This window comes from Canis lupus, chromosome 5 (genome assembly GCF_011100685.1).
Source record: "Canis lupus familiaris isolate Mischka breed German Shepherd chromosome 5, alternate assembly UU_Cfam_GSD_1.0, whole genome shotgun sequence".
Classification (NCBI taxonomy): domain Eukaryota; kingdom Metazoa; phylum Chordata; class Mammalia; order Carnivora; family Canidae; genus Canis; species Canis lupus.
The window spans coordinates 36,975,496-36,993,391 of NC_049226.1; the positions used below are offsets into that span (position 1 = coordinate 36,975,496).

At 46.9% G+C, this 17,896-nt stretch overlaps 1 protein-coding gene across 17 annotated transcripts in view; it reads left to right on the top strand.

Annotated features, from left to right (window-relative positions):
* The window catches only part of MYOCD (myocardin), a 149,913-nt gene extending 132,017 nt beyond the window's left edge, over positions 1-17,896 (top strand). For 16 of the 17 annotated variants that reach the window (XM_038536908.1, XM_038536911.1, XM_038536909.1 and 13 more), the window contains 5 exons: positions 1,957-2,901; positions 5,727-5,870; positions 6,874-7,005; positions 9,539-9,596; positions 12,071-17,896. In XM_038536908.1, the coding sequence (XP_038392836.1) occupies positions 1,957-2,901; positions 5,727-5,870; positions 6,874-7,005; positions 9,539-9,596; positions 12,071-12,624 (1,833 nt within the window). In that variant the 3' untranslated portion in view covers positions 12,625-17,896. The remainder of the gene's footprint in view (positions 1-1,956; positions 2,902-5,726; positions 5,871-6,873; positions 7,006-9,538; positions 9,597-12,070) is intronic. The other variant, XM_038536902.1, reaches the window with a different exon arrangement.

Genomic DNA, 17,896 nt, shown 5'->3' on the forward strand with positions numbered 1-17,896 from the left:
TGTTAGGCACACTTGGTACATCGAGCTTACTAACACTTTATTATTTGTCCTGCAATTATTTTTGTCTGAGGCTGCTATCAGCATTTGCATTTTCCTTTGGTGTTTTTGACTTATAGGGGTTTTTGATTTTTGTCGTCAGTATTTTTAGGATCACCTTCTTTGCTTTTAGGCTCAAAAGAACTTTCCCTGCAGAATATCAGAAGAATATTTCCCTATATGCTCTTCTAGGTGTTTTATGGAATTACTGACTCTTAGATATTTAATGTTTCCTGTTTTAATTACAAAAGTAATATGTGAAATGTTTAGGATGCAGAGATAGAGAGAAGCATTGTTAACACTTTAGCCTATGTTTATCCACATATTTTCATCTGCAAGCATAGGTTTAAATACCTATATACATACACACAAATTTATATAATTCTTAGAAAAATAGAATCAACCATTCAAACTACTTTTCACTTAAAAATATACCATAAACAGTTATTCATTATGGTATGTCAACAAATAAATAAATATATAAATGTATTTAGCATCAGTTTTAATGGATTTAAGTATTCCATCATTCATAGACGGTATGATTAATTTAGTTCCCATACTTTTAGATATCTGTAGCTTATCATTGATGAAAATTATAAAAAATGCAGGGATGAAATTATTCCATGTAAATCAACATAATCATGGCAAACGCTTATACCACACTAACCATTTGTGAGACTCTATTCCGAGCACTTTACAATTGTTAAGCCATTTTAATCCTCACAAAAACATATAAGGTCAATATGATTGTCTCTGTTTTGCAGAAGGGAAATGGACACACAGTGATCACTGAGCTAGTAAGAGGCAAGGTCAGGATTTGAACCGATGGTCTTATCCTGGCATGCTCTCTCTCAGTATGTGACTATTATCTAACCAGTTATTAAAATATGGATGTAAGCTGAGTGTCATACTATCTGTTGGCAAATTGAATTTAAATTTTTAAAAAGGGAAAAAATTAGGACATAAGTGGGGTGTCTGGATGACTTAGTTGGTTGAACCTCCAACTCTTGATTTCAGCTCAGGTCATGATCTCGGGTGGTGGGATCAAGCCCTGCATCAGGCTCTCTCGCTCAAGATAAATAAATAAATCCTTAAAAAACAAAAACAGGGCCTCCTGGGTGGCTCCGTGGTTGAGCATCTCCCTTTGGCTCAGGTCATGATCCCAGAGTCCCGGGACCGAGTCCTGCAAGGCTCCCTGCAGGGAGCCTGCTTCTCCCTCTGCCTGTATCTCTGCCTCTCTCTCTCTCTCTCTCTCTCTCTCTCTGTCCCTCGTGAATAAATAAGTAAAATCTTAAAAAAGAAAAAAAAAAAAAACAAGATATAGGTGTTAATGGAGAACCATAGTTCTCAAAAACTGATCCTAGGACCAGTGGCATCAGGATCCCTTGGGAACCCATTAAAAATGTACACTCTCAGTCTCCACCCCAGCCCCACTGAAGCAGAAATTCAGGGCTGGGCTGGGTTGTCTGTGCTATATTTTGGGGGCTTGAGGTTCCCTCACCTGTTCAAGTTGGAGAACTCAGGACAGAAAGAACCTGCCAGGGAAAGGGGTGACCTAGGAGCAGAAGACCTGGAGTCTCAGCCTGACCTGCTGATGGCTAAACCCAAGCAGAGATCAGTCTTCCCAGCCGTAAGATGGGGCGAGGACCAGGATGGGGGTGGGAAAGTAGTAGAGTAGGTGACCTCTGTGGTTCACGTGGGCTATACATTTCTAGGATTCTGGGATCGTGGGGGAAAAAAAAAAAAGCACGGTGCAAAACCTATTGCTATCAAGGGCAGGGCAGGGATGGGGGTCACCAAGTAATAGGAAAGCGGATGTTGTAAAAGCCCACTGTGATGTTTTAAAGCTGATGTAATACTTTTTGTGTTTTTAAAGACAGTCCTTAAAAACGGTGCACTCACCACTCCCGGTTTCTGCAGGTCTCTGAGTTAAGACAGCAGCTTCGAATCCGGGGGCTGCCGGTGTCCGGCACCAAGACGGCCCTCATGGACCGGCTGCGGCCTTTCCAGGACTGTTCTGGGAACCCCGTGGCCAACTTCGGTGACATAACCACGGTCACTTTCCCCGTGACGCCCAGCAGCTCGCTGCCCGGCTACCAGTCCTCCCCGACCACCAGCGCCTTATCCAACGGCTTCTACCACTTTGGCAGCACCAGCTCCAGCCCCCCGATCTCGCCCGCCTCGTCCGACCTGTCGGGGGCCGGGTCCCTGCCCGACACCTTCAACGACGCGTCCCCGTCCCTCTGCCTGCACCCGTCCCCGGTCCACGCGTGCACCGAGGAAAGCCTCCTGAGCAGCCTGAACGGGGGCCCCCTCGCCCCCGAGCTGGACGGGCTGGACTCGGAGAAGGACAAGATGCTCGTGGAGAAGCAGAAGGTGATCAACGAGCTCACCTGGAAGCTGCAGCAGGAGCAGCGCCACGTGGAGGAGCTGAGGTTGCAGCTGCAGAAGCAGAAAAGGAGCCACTGCCCCGAGAAGCCGCCACCGCCGCCCTTCCTGGCCGTCCCCATCAAGCAGGAGGACGCCGTCTCCAGCTGTCCCTTCGCGCCCCAGCAGAGATCTGGGAAGAGACAAGGCCACGGCTCAGAGGGCCAAGCGCAGGCCTGCGAAGCGGCTGGGCGCCGGCCCCTGGGGCCTGCTCCCTGCGCCGAGGCCTCCTCGGGGCCCAGCGACGCGCTGCCTTCCACGTTTCTCAGCCCCCAGTGCTCCCCTCAGCACTCGCCCCTGGGGGCTGTCAAAAGCCCGCAGCACATCAGTTTGCCCCCATCACCCAACAACCATTACTTCCTGCCCTCCTCTTCAGGCGCCCAAGGAGAAGGGCACAGGATCTCCTCACCTGTCAGCGGCCAGGTGTGTACTGCACAGGTAGGAACTCCTGCCCATGCCCCCCATGCACCCCTGCTTTCTGGATGTGGGGCGTGGCTTGCTGAGGCCTCCAGAGCCCACACTGGAAGTTTTAACGGAAAGGGTTTACCAGAAGCCCAAAAGCAACTTCCGGTCTTGGTGGTAGACCAGACTCCCCTCTCTGAGGTTGAGGTTGGCAAGACTGTCTTGTAAAGGGCTCATGATGACTATTGTGCCTTCGTGGGCCGTGTGGGCCTGTGTCACAACCACTCAGCAGGACTCTTGTGTCATGAACAGAGATGTGCACAACTTGTAAAGGAATGCAAATGGCTGTGCTCCAGTAAAACTTCATTTATCCAAACAGGTGGTGGGCCGGATTGCCAACCCCCCTTTTCAGGACTCGTTGGTATAAAGCCTTACCACAGGCCAAACCAGTTCCTCAAGAGAGCCAAAGGGGAAGTTACCAGCCCCTCCTGTTCTCTCCATCTATTGGTCTGCACAGTGCAGAGAGTTACTGAGCACCTCCTGTGTGCCAGGCCCTGCTCTCGTCTCTGGGGATGAGTGCTGTACTAGCCAAACAGAAATCCCTATTCTCATGGGAAGACAGACAGCAAATAAAATAAACAGGTGAAATACATGATGTATTAGGAGATGATAGATCTTATGGAGAGAAAGCAGAGAGGGCTGGTGGCAGGACATTTTCAGATTTGCAACTTTAAATCAAAAACTTTAAATCCAGGGCCATTTGAGGAGGTAAGGGAGAGAGCCTGGTGAATATTTGGGGTAAAGGAAGAATCCTAAGCACAGGGGCCCCAGGGTGGGAGTTGTGTGTGGAATATTCAGAGATCAGAAGGAAGGTCCGGGCAGCCCAGGTGGCTCAGCGGTTTAGCACTGCCTTTGGCCCAGGGCGTGATCCTGGAGACCCGGGATCGAGTCCTGCATTGGGATCCCTGCATGGAGCCTGCTTCTCCCTCTGCCTGTGTCTCTGCCTCTCTCTCTCTCTCTCTCTCTCTGTCTCTGTCTCATGAATAAATACATAAAATCTTGAAGAAGAAGAAGAAGAAGAAGAAGAAGAAGAAGAAGAAGAAGAAGAAGAAGAAAAGAAGAAGAAGGAAGGCCTATGTGGCTGGAGCAGAATGGGAGGCAGTTGTAGAGACGGCTTACGGGAGTAACTAGTTCAAAGACTCAACCAAGGCGATCATGAGACACTTTCCTTATCCACGTAGCTCAGGAGTCATTAGGAAAGTCTACTTAAGCCTCTCTGAGAAAGAAAATGACATCATCAGGGACGCCTGGGTGACTCAGCGGTTGAGCATCTACCTTCAGCTCAGGTCGTGATCCTGGGGTCCTGGGATCGTGTCCCGTGTTGGGCTCCCCGCAGGGAGCCTGCTTCTCCCTCTGCCTGTGTCTCTCTCTGTGTGTCTCTCATGAATAAATAAATCTTTTTTAAAAAGTGATATCATCAGAAATTCTGAAATCTACATTATGGGAAAGGAAATAGGAACATACCCCCCATCACTGGATCCTGCCACATGACCAGTGTTAAGAGGTATGCCTCTGAGTGATCCCGTTAATTGTCACAGCTTTCTGAGCTCCAATTCCTTATTCTTTATTTGCCACTGAGGAAGATGAGGCTCAAGGAGGTTAAACCAGGTGTCCAGGATCACAGGGACCCAGGGTTAGCTGATTCTAAAGGACATGCCTTTCACACACTGGATGTTATGGACTCTGGTAATATGGGGTGTGGCCATAGATAATGGGAATATGCTTTTATGCACTGGCCAGAGGAACACATTCAAGCAAACTATGTCCACTCCTGAGTGGGCACTCTGGGAGGGGTGGGGACCTCGCCTGGATTAGCATCACTGTTGACAACGTTTACGGAGAGCACAGTGTCCTAGGCAACAAAGGTAAAAATAGTTCTGGAAACACAGCTCCGGACCCTAAGACCATTCTAACGCTATGGATGCTCTCAAGAAGAACTAACATTTGTGCAGTGATTCATAGTTTACAAAGCACTCTCTGAGAACGTGGACAAGTTACATGGTAAAAAGATAAAGAGCAATACAGAAGAACATGCCTGATGTGTGCTTCTGGCATCAAACGCTGCATGAAGTGTTGGGGAGGGTGGGGGAAGTGGATTGGTCATGAAGGACTAGAAAGGTCCAGGAGGGTTTTGATATTTTTTTTTTTTTTTGGTTTTTTGGTTTTTGTTTGTTCAGGAAGGTTTTACAAAAGGGTTGGACTCAATGAGAAGGGTAGAGCTAAAAAATAAAAAAAGAAAGAAAGAAAAAAGAAAGAAAGGAAGAGTAGGGAAAAGAGCTTTTTTTTAAACTTTATTTATTTATCCATGAGAGACACACAGAGAGAGGCAGAGACACAGGCAGAGGGAGAAGCAGGCTCCATGCAGGGAGCCCGATGTGGGACTCGATCCCAGGACCCCAGGATCATACCCTAAGTTGAAAAAAGACACTCAAGCACTGAGCCACCCAGGTGTCCTGGTAAAAGAGCATTCTGTGTGGGGAAAGACAGGGAAGTATGATGTGCAAGGCATGCTGAGGGAAGTTTGGGGAGGAATTAGTAGAACATAAGCTTTTGAAGGGAGTGGGACCTGACCTGAAGCATGTTGAACAGTGGTTACAGGGGGAGACCCAATGCTGTGGCTGACTAGAGCCATGGAAGGTTTTTGAGCAATAGGTGGGTGTGTATAAAGCCAGATTTGAGACTTTGATAATGAGATTTAGGGAGATTTGCAAAGATAAGACCCAGGGTAGGGACAGGATTCTCAGCAAAAGCCCTCAAATATGCAGCTGGAGGCCACTTCATTGGTTGTTTCTTCCTTTCAGAACTCAGGGGCACATGAGAGCCATCCTGCAAGCTTCTCTCCCCAGCCTTCCAGCCTCCACCCGCCTTTCTCTGGAGCCCAGGCAGACAGCAGTCATGGTGCTGGTGGCAGCTCTCGTCCCAAAAGCCCAGGTGTCCAGCCAAAGGTAGGCACCTGGGAAAAGATGTAAATGTTGCCTCTTCCCTCTTCTGCGGCTTTGTCCTCCAAATGAGGAGGTTCAAAAGCAGAAACAAGTACATGTTAGATAAAAAACAAATCTACTTGAACAGGCTGACATGGATGTACAGATAGGGTGTTCCAAGGAGCCATCTCCCGGGGTTGTCCTAGAAATCACGAGCACTAAAATTAGCGTGGTTTGTTTGTGAAAGAACACGGCAAACCAACCAGTTTCTGTGGTGTTGAAGATTGGGATAGCGGCACATGGGAAAATAATGCCTGAGAAAGCAGAAGGTATGTGGATCTGTGGAAAGGTCTAGAACAGTGCAGAGAGTTTGAGTCACAGTGCTGTGTCTCAGTGGGGAAAAAGACAAGGTGATACATACCAGCAGGTGAAAATTAGGGATGGGAGAGAACCAGGGTATGGGAGTTCCACAGACTAATGCGGAGGTGATAAGAAGAAGACAAGCAAGATGGCCATGATGCAGAAGCGCTACCTGCCACAAGGCGTCCTTTGGGAACAGAAACCCTGAGATGCCCCAGGCACACCGTAGAACACTCATAATACACAAGGCTGGTTCCTAAAGAGATACCCCAGCAATGCCTCCCCCTCTCTGCAGATGCATGCACCCCGTTAGGAATGAAATGCCCTAGGCAGTAAAGTACTCTGGGAATTCCTGGGGTTATGGGCTTCTTCGCGTTGAACTGGACTCTTACTTTATATCCTTTTCTCCTAGGCAAAGAGGGTTCATCCTAGAGGGAGAAATGAATCTGCCATCCTAACGTGCCCTCAGATATGGACTATGATCCACCTATGATATGCCCATGATGTGAACTACTGTCAATATATCAGGGCTGTTTTCTAACCCCTAACTCTTTTGTTTTCCCCTCATATCAATTTTTCCAAAAATCGAGCCTGGAGTTTATAAAAACAGAAGCCGTGCCATTTCCAACACATGAGTTGACTCTCTCTCTGCCTTGTACCCCCACAGATGGCTGGTTTACACTCTTCTTCCGATAAGACAGGGCCAAAGTTTTCAATTCCATCCCCAACTTTTTCCAAGTCAACTTCAGCAGTTCCAGAGATAACCCAGCCTCCATCCTATGAAGATGCCGTAAAGCAGGTAACTTTGCAAGATGTGTCCTCTGTCGAGAAGCAGGTGGCCTAAATAGACATTGTTTTTCATCATTGAGCTTCATGCAGTTTGTAGATGGTGACATTGAGTGAGTCAGGAATCCCTCGATGAAAATGGGCAAAGGGCCTGGAAGGCTAATTGCAGGAAGATGTTGCGGGTGCACAGTGCACAGAAGGTGTGCAAGGCAGGCCGAGAAGAGGTCCCGCTGGGCATCCAGGCCCCTGGACTCGGCGTCAGCTGTACCAGCTGCCACTGTCAATAAGGTTGGACAAGTCCTCAACTTCTGTGATATAAAATAGGGTCCCTATCTACTTTGTAAGGATTCTAGAGAGTGTAGCACTTTTACCCCATTGTCCAGGCAGGAAGTAGGTACTCAGGTAGAGGGGAGCAGTTGTGTCAGTGTGATACTTTTGTTAGGTTCGTTCTTAGTTTCAGAATTCTGTGATCCTGGCAAAGTATTGATGACCGTCATCATCATGACTCTACTGTCATTTATGTTGGGAAATTTTCCAAATAAAAGGTAAAAAAAAAAAAAAAAAAAAAAAAAAAAGGAAAGCAGTTAATGATCTTCTGTTTCAAATGGTCTGGGCTTGGAAAAAAAAAATCAGATGGCCCTTTGTATGCGCCTGACCTCGCAAGGAAGGATTACGTCAGCTGCTGCATGCTGGTGTCCCACAGATCAAATTCAGCTTGCAGTTAGGTTTCACTTGGCTTAAAGAGTATTTTTAAATGTCAGGAGATTTTAGGCGAAAAGTAGGCTTTCTCATTTCTGAAAAAAATGAGAGGATCTAGCAACAGCAGAGCCACATTTCTATGGGAGGACAAAGTATCCACTGCCTCCTTGAACCACAGCACTGGTTGTGCATTCTATCCCTCTATCCTGTTCTATATTTGGCTCATTTCCATTACCTGCCAGACCCTGTAGACATCTAATGCCTTCTGGACTGGCAGGTGACTCATTCTCTGAGCAGCGCTCCCGTGGTATCGATTATTGTTGCCTTTGTGTACCGGGAGTGGGCTCTCAGGGGCAAGAGATCGGTATGTGCCCCTCTTCTCCCCATTTTCTGCCTCTGGTATCTGTGAAGCATCCACAGATCCTTTATGGTTTCAAAAGAAAAGGAAAAGATCAAGCAAAGTGGACTTCCATAAATAAGACTCTACCATACAACTCAGATGAGCCAGAGGGAAGGAGCATATACCTTACAAGTGTCTACAGGTTCCATAGGCCCTTGCAGCGAGGAACCAGGAAAGCATGAGTCACAGCCCCCCAACAGGAAGCAGATCTGTCACTTCAAAGTGAGAAAGACGTCTATACTCTCTGTGTATTAAGAAGCCCTGCTCCTGGGATAGAAGCCTCTCAGCCGAACTCACTCTGAAGGACTCTTGTGGGGAGCACTCTGCGTCCTTCTCCCCTTCTCTTGCTATAGGTTGTTTCAGGAGCTTTCCTGTCTGAAATGAACACTGAGCTTTATTCGTGTGATCAGCCAATTATCGTCATGTTCACAGCAGCATCATTCACAAACGGGGAGAAGCAACCCAAGTGGCCATCGATGGATGAATGATTAACCAAAATGGGGTGAATACATAGATTTAAGGGGTGCCTGGTGGCTCCGTCGGTTAAGCGTCTGCCTTTGGCTCAGGTCATGATCTCAAGGTCCTGGGATGGACCCCCGAATTGGGGGGACCCTGCTCAGTGGGGAATCTGCTTCTCCCTCTCCCTCTGCCTGCGGCTTCCTCTACTTGTGCTTGCTCTGTGTGTGTGTGTCAAATAAATAAATAAATTCTTTAAAAAAAAATACAGAATTAATACTAGTCAGTCTGTCAGTCTTTTTTTTTTTTTTTTTTTGAGATTTTATTTATTTATCCATGAGAGACACAGAGAGAGAGAGGCAGAGACACAGGCAGAGGGAGAAGCAGGATCCCTGGGGAGAGCCCGATGTGAGACTTGATCCCAGGACCCCGGGGTCACACCCTGAGCCAAAGGTAGATGCTTAACCACTGAGCCACCACTCAACAACTGAGCCACTGAGGTGTCCCAATGCTAGTCAGTCTTAACAAGAAAAGAGATTCTAACACATGTCTCAACATGGAGGAAGCTGGAGGATATTATACTGAGTGAAGCAAACCAGTAATCAAAGGAAATACACTGTATGAATCCACTTCTAGGAGGTATCAGATTTGTCAGATTCGTGGGAACAGGAAGCAGAATGGTAGTCGTCGGGGGTTGGCGGGAGGAGGATGGGGAGTTCATGTTTGATGGGGACAGAGTTCCAGCTTGGGAAGATGATAAAGTTCTGGAAGACAGATGATGGGGATGGTCACAGGATAATGTGAATGTCTGGATGCTTAAAAATGATTGTGATGATAAATGTTAATGCTGTGTGTATTTTACCACAATTAAGAAGAAAACCCTCCTTAACCAAACCTAGTTCGAAATTCTGTAGCCCTGCTTCAAGATCTCCCACGGAAGAGGTAGGCCACCTTCTCACTTCTCTGTTCTCCTCTGCTTACTTTGCAACAGCAAATGACTCGGAGTCAGCAGATGGATGAGCTCCTCGATGTCCTCATTGAAAGTGGAGGTAAGACTGCCTATGTGTTGCCCCCTGGGATCCTTTGCACCTGCATGTGCTCTGGGGGCACATAAACCCTTGGGACCAAGGTCAGGTGCGCACTGGAGGTCAGAGCCAAAAGCCGTGAACAGGTACGGTGTCACTTCACATGAGCTCGCCGTTCAGGCACAGCGGCTGACTCCCTCAGCGACTTTTGTCCCTCTGTTCTAGGAGCTTGCTCACCAATCATTGTGCCAGTTTGCATTCCCAACCCAATCACTATTTCCCTGAGCGCTTCCTCTTGTTCTTCCCATTTCTCTCTGCCTTTCCAATCCCAATCTCCCTAACCTGTTAAGAAGAAGAAGAGAGCAGACAAAGCAAGTTTTGTGCTACCTACCCAAAATGAAATTCAATTAGTAATCTCCTGCTGGATGGTCCATTCATGCTCAGATGTCATTCCAGGCTTGAAAGAAAGAAAGAAAGAAAGAAAGAAAGAAAGAAAGAAAGAAAGAAAGAAAGATAGATCAGCATGTTCATTTTGCCTCCTTTTTGGTCATTCCTTTATTTTTAAAAGAATTACATGGCATATGCCCAGAATTTGAAACCACACAGATGCATTAAAATCATATAAGGAGAACATGTAGATAGGAAAAACCAAACAAACACACCGCAGGGCCAAGCCTTTCGATGAGAACTTTAAGGTTTGGGGAAGGAGTGGCCAGACATGGTACTAGGTTCAGGGCCGCACCAGACCAAGTCCCCACCTTTGTGGAGCTTGCAGTCTGGGAAGGCAGATGGACAACAGGCAAGTGAACAGGTAATTCCTACATCGTAACAAGAGGAAGAAGAAAAAGATGGGCATGGGTGTGTGTATCTTTGTAAGTTTTTGTAGCAGACAGAGGAGAGGGTGATGTCAGACACCCTTTATTTTTAATAAAATCTATGGCCAGATCAGCAAAGGTAAGGGTGCAGGAGGAGAGCATGGGAGATTGGAGGACCGAAGAACCATTCAAGGACAGTTATAAATCCCTCATGAATGAATTCTCTGGGGAAGCACAGTAGAGTTCTAGGCTGTATTAAGTGCCACTGATAGGATTGTGATCATGAATCTAAAGTGAGACCAGTCAGCTCCATTGTGTCATTTTTCTCTTGCAACCAAGATTCATCCAGGTGTGGCTTTTTTTTTTTTTAAAGATTTTATTTATTTGAGCAAGCATGAGCGCGGTGGAGAGGTGGAGAAGAAGAGGCAGACTCCCCATGGAGTGGGGAGCCCCATGCAGGGCTTGATTCCAGGACCCGGAGATCATGACCTGAGCTGAAGGCAGACGCTTAACCGACTGAGCCACCCGGGTGCCCCTAGGTGTGGGGTTTTGCCACAGGAATATGATGCAAGGAGAAAGGAGCAAAGGGATTGAGAATATTTATAAGATGGAGCTATGATGGTGGAGCAGAGCATTCTGGCTAGGCAGGAAAAGAAGCGAGAGCCAAGGGGGTTGCTGGATGGAGAAAGTACTAGAGTCTAGACTGCAGTGACCCCAAGTGGCTGAGAAACTGTCATCACAGGGTGCTTAATAAATGAACTAGAGGAATGGGAGGGGATGGGTGGAGAGGGGAGATTTTGCTTGAGATTGAGCTTCCAGGGGATGCAGTATTTGGGGCTCTAGGGTGTCCAACAGAGTGGGAATGGAGGGAGCACTGGAGTGGAGGCGGTAGGGTGTCAAGGCACTGGGAGGCCACTGGACACTCAGCCCCTTCCCAGGATGCCGAAGTCACAGAGAAGGACAAGAGCTGAAGTGGGAAGGGCAGTGAACTGGGGAATGGGGTTTTCAGTGCCTGTGGGAGGGGGACCCGGAGATGACCAGCGGGGATGGCGGCGCAACCCTCAAAACCACCGAAACCACCGAGGAGCTGGCAGGAGGATGCCGAGGGTGACAATCAGAAGGTGGCAGTGGTGTGGCGCCTGATGACTCACCTCTGGCTCCCCCACTGAGACTGTAAGGAGGATGCAGAGTCCTTGGGGACAGCCAGGTGTCAGTGAAGGAGCAGGTCAAGGGACCTTCTTGGAGAGGTGGCTGATGAGAGCGGAACTGCCACATAGAAAGTGTTTGGGGAGGGACGGGAGAGAAGAACTGGGCACAGAAGGAGCACTTTCGAGGATGAGACTGGGTGAAGAAGCAGTGACCAGAAAGGCCATCTCTCATGTCTAAATGTGACTCCTTTGTTCCAAAGATCCATCCTATGTAGGGACGCCTGGGTGGCTCAGTGGTTAAGCGTCTGCCTTTGGCTCAGGGTGTGATCCTGGGGTCCTGGGATCAAGTCTCACATTGGGCTCCCTGCACGGACCCTGCTTCTCCCTCTGCCTGTGTCTCTGCCTCTCTCTCTGGGTCTCTCATGAATAAATACATACAATCTTAAAACACACACACACACACAACCAAGATCCATCCTATGTAGCCTGTTCCACTTGAAGCCATTTAACAGTTCCCGTTGTGTTTTGCCACCAGAAATGCCAGCCGACGCTAGAGAGGATCATTCGTGTCTTCAGAAAGTCCCCAAGATAGCCGGGTCCTCCCGGAGCCCCACTGCTGCCCTCGCCAAGCCCTCGTCCTCGGGGGCCCAGCTCTCCTTCGACCCCTACGGCGCCGACAGCGACGAGCACCTTGAAGTCTTATTAAATTCCCAGAGCCCCTTAGGAAAGGTGAGCGATGTCGCCCTTCTCAAAATTGGGAGCGAGGAGCCTCCTTTCGATGGGATCGTGGATGGATTGTCCGGGAAGGCTGCAGAGGAGCTGTTCAGCGCACACGAGATCTTGCCGGGCCCCCTGTCCCCAATGCAGACTCAATTCTCGCCCTCGTCTGTGGACAGCAGCGGGCTGCAGCTCAGCTTTACCGAATCCCCGTGGGAGACCATGGAGTGGCTGGACCTCACTCCGCCCAGCTCCACCCCGAGCTTTAGCTCCCTCGGCACGGGCGGCCCCAGCATCTTTAACATTGATTTCCTGGATGTCACGGATCTCAACCTGAATTCCCCCATGGACCTGCACTTACAGCAATGGTAGGGCGCCCGAGGCCGGGGCGCTGAGGAAGACCGCTGGGAGTCCCGCGGGGGACAGCACACAACCAAAGACACTCATACCATCCAAAAGCAGGAGGAGGAGAGGAAGAGGACAAGGGAATTGCAAAGAAACCGTGGAGACTTCTGTGACCATCAGCGAGAACAAATAGGAGTCTTTATATATATAATGTAATATTCACCAACAGTCAGTGACTGCTAATGATTTCAGCAATGCATTCCAGAATGTGCTTTCTCAGATCAAGAATGCCCCCACCCCCACCCCACCCCCAAAAAGAAATTCTTTCACTGCCTTTTCAAACACCAATATTCTCGTGGCCCATAATTTTTCGCGGGCATGGTTCGGGCAAGATCTCACATGGTAAGCCTCTCTCGTGAATTTATGAGACATACTATGGAAAGATGTCTAGGGGTTATAGCATGACCATCACTGTTTCTGGAAGATATACTCGTGGTGGAGGCTGCTTCCTATCACTTCCCTCCTTGTCTCTCAAAACAGAAGTCAGGCTCAACTTCAGTTAGGTTTTTGAGGTAAAGTAGAGAGACAGAACCAGTCCGTTCCCAGGGAAAGGAAGTCAACTCAGTGTCCCCTGGCCGCAAAGCTGCCCCCTTGGGGTGGTTCCAGGCCTTAACCCAGGACTCTGTGTGATCCCAGATAACAACTAACCTATATCTGGTCCAAAGAACCCTACCCAGAATTTCCCTTCTTTGCCAGCCAGTAGCTAGATCACTTCCAACTGTCTCTGTGGTGATAAGTACCATGAAACAGTCAAGAACCAAAACTCCAACAAAACTCAAAGCCTCCTGCCATTGAAGGTTCCCCAACACAACCCCCTTTAGTTTCAAAGACTGGAAGTGACCCCATAAGCAGAAGAGAAGACTATCTCTAGCTTCAGGAAGCCATACCAGGAATCGTTCAGACAGGCCTAAAAATCACTGTTTCATGTGTCATGAGAATAAGTACCATTGATTAGTACAACAGGATAACTATTTAGGGAGATCCAACTTTTTTTGGGGGGGGAGGGGGTTGGTGGTCTACTTCAGTTTATCTTTCTCCCACTTTTCTTTCAAGATACCAATCTCTTCTTGCTCTTCTTTTGAAACTCTTTCTGCCCCAATATCAAGAGGGACTCCTCAGATCTAACAAGCTGCCATACCCCTAATAAAGCCATATTTTAAAAGGCTAAAACACCAGGTTCTCCCAGAGAACTCATTCTCCGTATGCATCATTTGCTGGAAAAAAAAAAAAAGAAAGAAAGAAAGAAAAAGGCCGAAAGAATGTCCTTGGGGGAAAAAAACTGGTGACGTGGCCCATCAGTCTCAAAGCTCATTCTGCTCCCATTTTGATTCATAGCAATCATTGATTTGGGTGGTTTTGGGGAAATTGGAAACCATTACATTGTAAAGATAGATCTGAATTATATTTACAAGGAGAGAGTGTTTCAGATCTGAGTCAGTAAAAGAAAACACGGTTGCACATGGAACACGAAGGAAAGAAGGAAGACGATGGTCTTGTGTGCATTCCTCATTACCTCGTGCTTTTGCTGGGAGTTGAAAAACTCAAATGGCAGGACGGTCTCTCTCAAGCTCACTGTGGCTCCAACTCACCGTCTCATAGTGTTGCATGCTGTAGAAAGTAGCTATTGCTGGTTGGTTGGTTTGTTGTTGTTGTTGGTTTTTTTTAATTTAAATCACTAAGGCACTGTTTTCTTCTTTTGTAAAAAAAATAATAATAATATTCACTGTGCACTTATGGAGAAGATAACCAAAAATGTTGTGATTTTAGAAGTTCTCTTTTTGATAAACCAAAGATTCAGAAGTCATTCCGTTGTTAGCTTGTAAACATGTGTGAACACAGAGTGTTTTGGGGGGGGACTGCTGCTCTGAAAGCTGCCCAGTCTTTTGTGGGGGCAGGTATGCGTGTGTGTATAGAGATATACATATGCATATGTATGTGTGTATATATGTGTGCATATATATGTGCATATGTGTAGGTCTGCACACGTGTGTATATTTGTACGTGTCTTGAAATGCAGTGTTATGGAGAGTTCTATACCAAAAGCCCTCAAGCCCCAATTTGCTGTGAAATGATACTCGGCCTTTCTCACTATGAGTTCCTGATTCATCAACAGACTGCATGTTGCCTCTCTGTGTATGACTAACGACTCTAGCCTGATGACTCACAGCCACTTGCTTCCCATGAACACGCTCATCTTGACAAGGGATATGGATGTGGAATGACTGAACAGCTTCACCATGAGTTGCTGGGAATGGTAAATACAGTCTCTCGTAGAAAAGCATCAAAGAGACACGAAACCCGGTTTTACACTCCTTGACCTGCGTTGTGCTTTCAGACATTCACATGGTACATTTTTCATTTTGCCTTTATGTCATTCATCAGAACCAAAAATCAAGAGGGAAGAATTACCAGTCTTTTCCATGGAGGTGAGGCTACGGGGAAGAAAATCTTATTAACGCTTTCCTCACATTTGTCCCTCTGATGTTGAAGCTTTACTTGGATCTTGATGAAGCTTGCTGGTCAGTACATTTTTCATGTGCCACATTGTGCAATTTTTATGCTCTTCCCCCCGCCCCTCACCTTGCTGCCTTCGGAAAACAAACTTGTAGTGTCCCTACCTGAGGTATTTCTAGCAGAAGGACTAGACTTGGTAGGGAGGATGCTGTACTTTAAGACTGTGCATTTTCATTAAGACCTTTGTAGGAATTACCAGCACCGACACACACACATCACAGCCAACAAAGGATATTGCTACTGCCATCTGACACACTTAGCACAGAGCGGACCCCTGGATTCTTGGTCTCAGCCCCCACCCACCCACAGGCTCCACGTATGATATTCACTCTGTCTCTCCATAGATCAGATGGGAGATTTACTGTATCAAACCAGGGATACCTGGGAGAAAATTGAAGAAGTTGGCTGCACCCAGTGGACCAGCTAGACCATGCTAATTCATCTGTCTCCTATTGGGCGTTTTTATTTTAAGTACTTTTAAACTCTTAAGTGCATCCTCTTTTCTGGAGATCATTTGGGCATGACTGGGAGATGCACAGAGACTTCTGAAGATGGCCACGTTCAAGTTTCTTAATGCTCTCAGAGCCTGGAGATAACCACACATTGTTTTCTCTAGGCTCCTAGTGCACATGCGTGTGTGCATGCACACACACACACACACACACACACACACACCGTGGTGAAGCAGACCTACACAGAGTTTGTACCAATCCCAATGTGGCTGCAGCCCCATGGGTTCAAACTTACCCAACAGAGTCAGAAAATGCCTTTGTGTAAATGCTCTCATTAAGCTGGTGCTCATTAGCAGTAGCCCTGCTTCTAACAATATTATTAAGACAACACTCATTCTGTTATGAGGAGAGGGAGAGAAGGAGGAAGGAAGGAAGCGAAGGATGGAAGAAGGGAAGGAAGGAGGGGAGAAAGGAAAGAAGGAAGGGATGGAGAGAGGGAGGGAAGGAGGAAAGAAAGAGAGGGAAGCCAAGAGACTTTCCACCTGAATAGTCAAGGGTCTGTGCACTGGTGGCTTTCACGATTAAAAGACATTTATTTCTAATCTGGAAAAACACTCAAAAAACTTATCCCAAGCATTCAAGACAGTCCTTTTCAAAATATATTTAAACTCCATTAGCTCTTCCAGAAACAAATGCTGGCCCACTGAAAGCTCCGGCATCCAGTTTCCTCATCCAATGGACAACTAACCTGATGTCTGACCTGTGCCAGGCACACCAGACATCCACTACTAACCTGACAAAATACACATGGTTCAAATTCAGTGATGGGGGAGCTGTGCTTCCTACAAGCAAGAACACTGGGAATCTCCCAGTCCTCAAACCAGAAACCTTTAGCTCTAATTAAAACAAAACAAAACAAAACAAAAGGGTGTGTGTGTGTGTGTGTGTGTGAAATCCTTCATTTTTCCAGAAGTGAGAGTAGAAGGCCCTTTTTCTGCCACAAGTTATCACCCACAGTAACTTTTTTTTTTTTTTTTTTTTTTTTGCTTGTCTCTGGGGTCAAACAGCAGCATAGCACTTGGGAGTTCTCTCCATTTCCCCCACCACTTAAACCATCTGTGAGAGCTTTAGGGTTTGTTCTCATTGCCAGATACAGGAACACCTTGAAAATCAGGGAAAGATGAAGGAAGCTTTTATTATTATTATTATTTTTTTTTGATATTATTATTATTATTGCTCCCAGCCCCTGTCTTTGACTTTTATAACTAGGTCTCTATGCAAAAGGGACATTTGGGGGGGAAAGAGTTCCCACATGAGCCATTAGGAGGAAAGCACTTGCTGCCCTGCCCCCCACCCAGGCCTTCATTTGCCACTGGGGAAGCCCACAAGGGCTGGCACCCAGTTTGCTGTCAGGGATGAGAGAACTCAAAGTGAAAAGAGTCTGGGGTCTTTGTTTTCCTTTAAATCCAGTCTAAACCAGCAGGGTGGTTCAGCTGCTGAAATTCTAGTTCTTTCTTAGATGGTTCTGGAACAAGATGGTCCTATGGTTCCAAGAGCTGCTCCGGTTGTGTTAAGGAGCTGGCTTTGATTCTAGAATCCACATTTTCAGAGGACCCCTGGCTAGGCTGAGACTAGGCACTAGAAGATGATTTCAAGATAGGGAGAGATCTGGGAGGAATTTCGCTCTCCTCTGTTTACCAGGGAAATTGGAATAAGATCACTAGAGCTGATAACATACAAGTAAGCTTCCTTCTGATTCTAGGATTTGGTGATTTCCCCCCAATGGATTAGGACCAACAAACTCCTGAACATCTCTTGAGCTTCTTTCATCACCTCCCATCATGGACACTGATCACATGAGTTTCCTTTATAAATGGTTTAACATCTCCAGAGTGTTTACGGAAGAGGAAAGTATAATGATGGGGATCCTGGATGTTATTCTAGCGTTTTCCAAAGGAAGGGAACCCACACTGCCTCCTAGAGTTCCCCTCCAGTGGTCCTGCAGTGAGGAAAAAGGGTGCTTGAAACTCTCCCTTGGAGAAACCCAAAGAGGTGCTTTGCAAAGAAAAGAAAAAAAAAAAAAAGCCAGCATTTATTCTCTGTGGGGACCTCTGTATTGTGCTCACATTGGTCTCCTTTACCGAACTATACAATACCAGAAAGAAATGTGGATTGCCAGGAAAAGAAGCAACGGCTAAGATATCAAAGTTGGCATGTGTTCTTTTAAAAAATATATAAATATATTTTTAAATAAAATGTTTATTTTGAAAAAA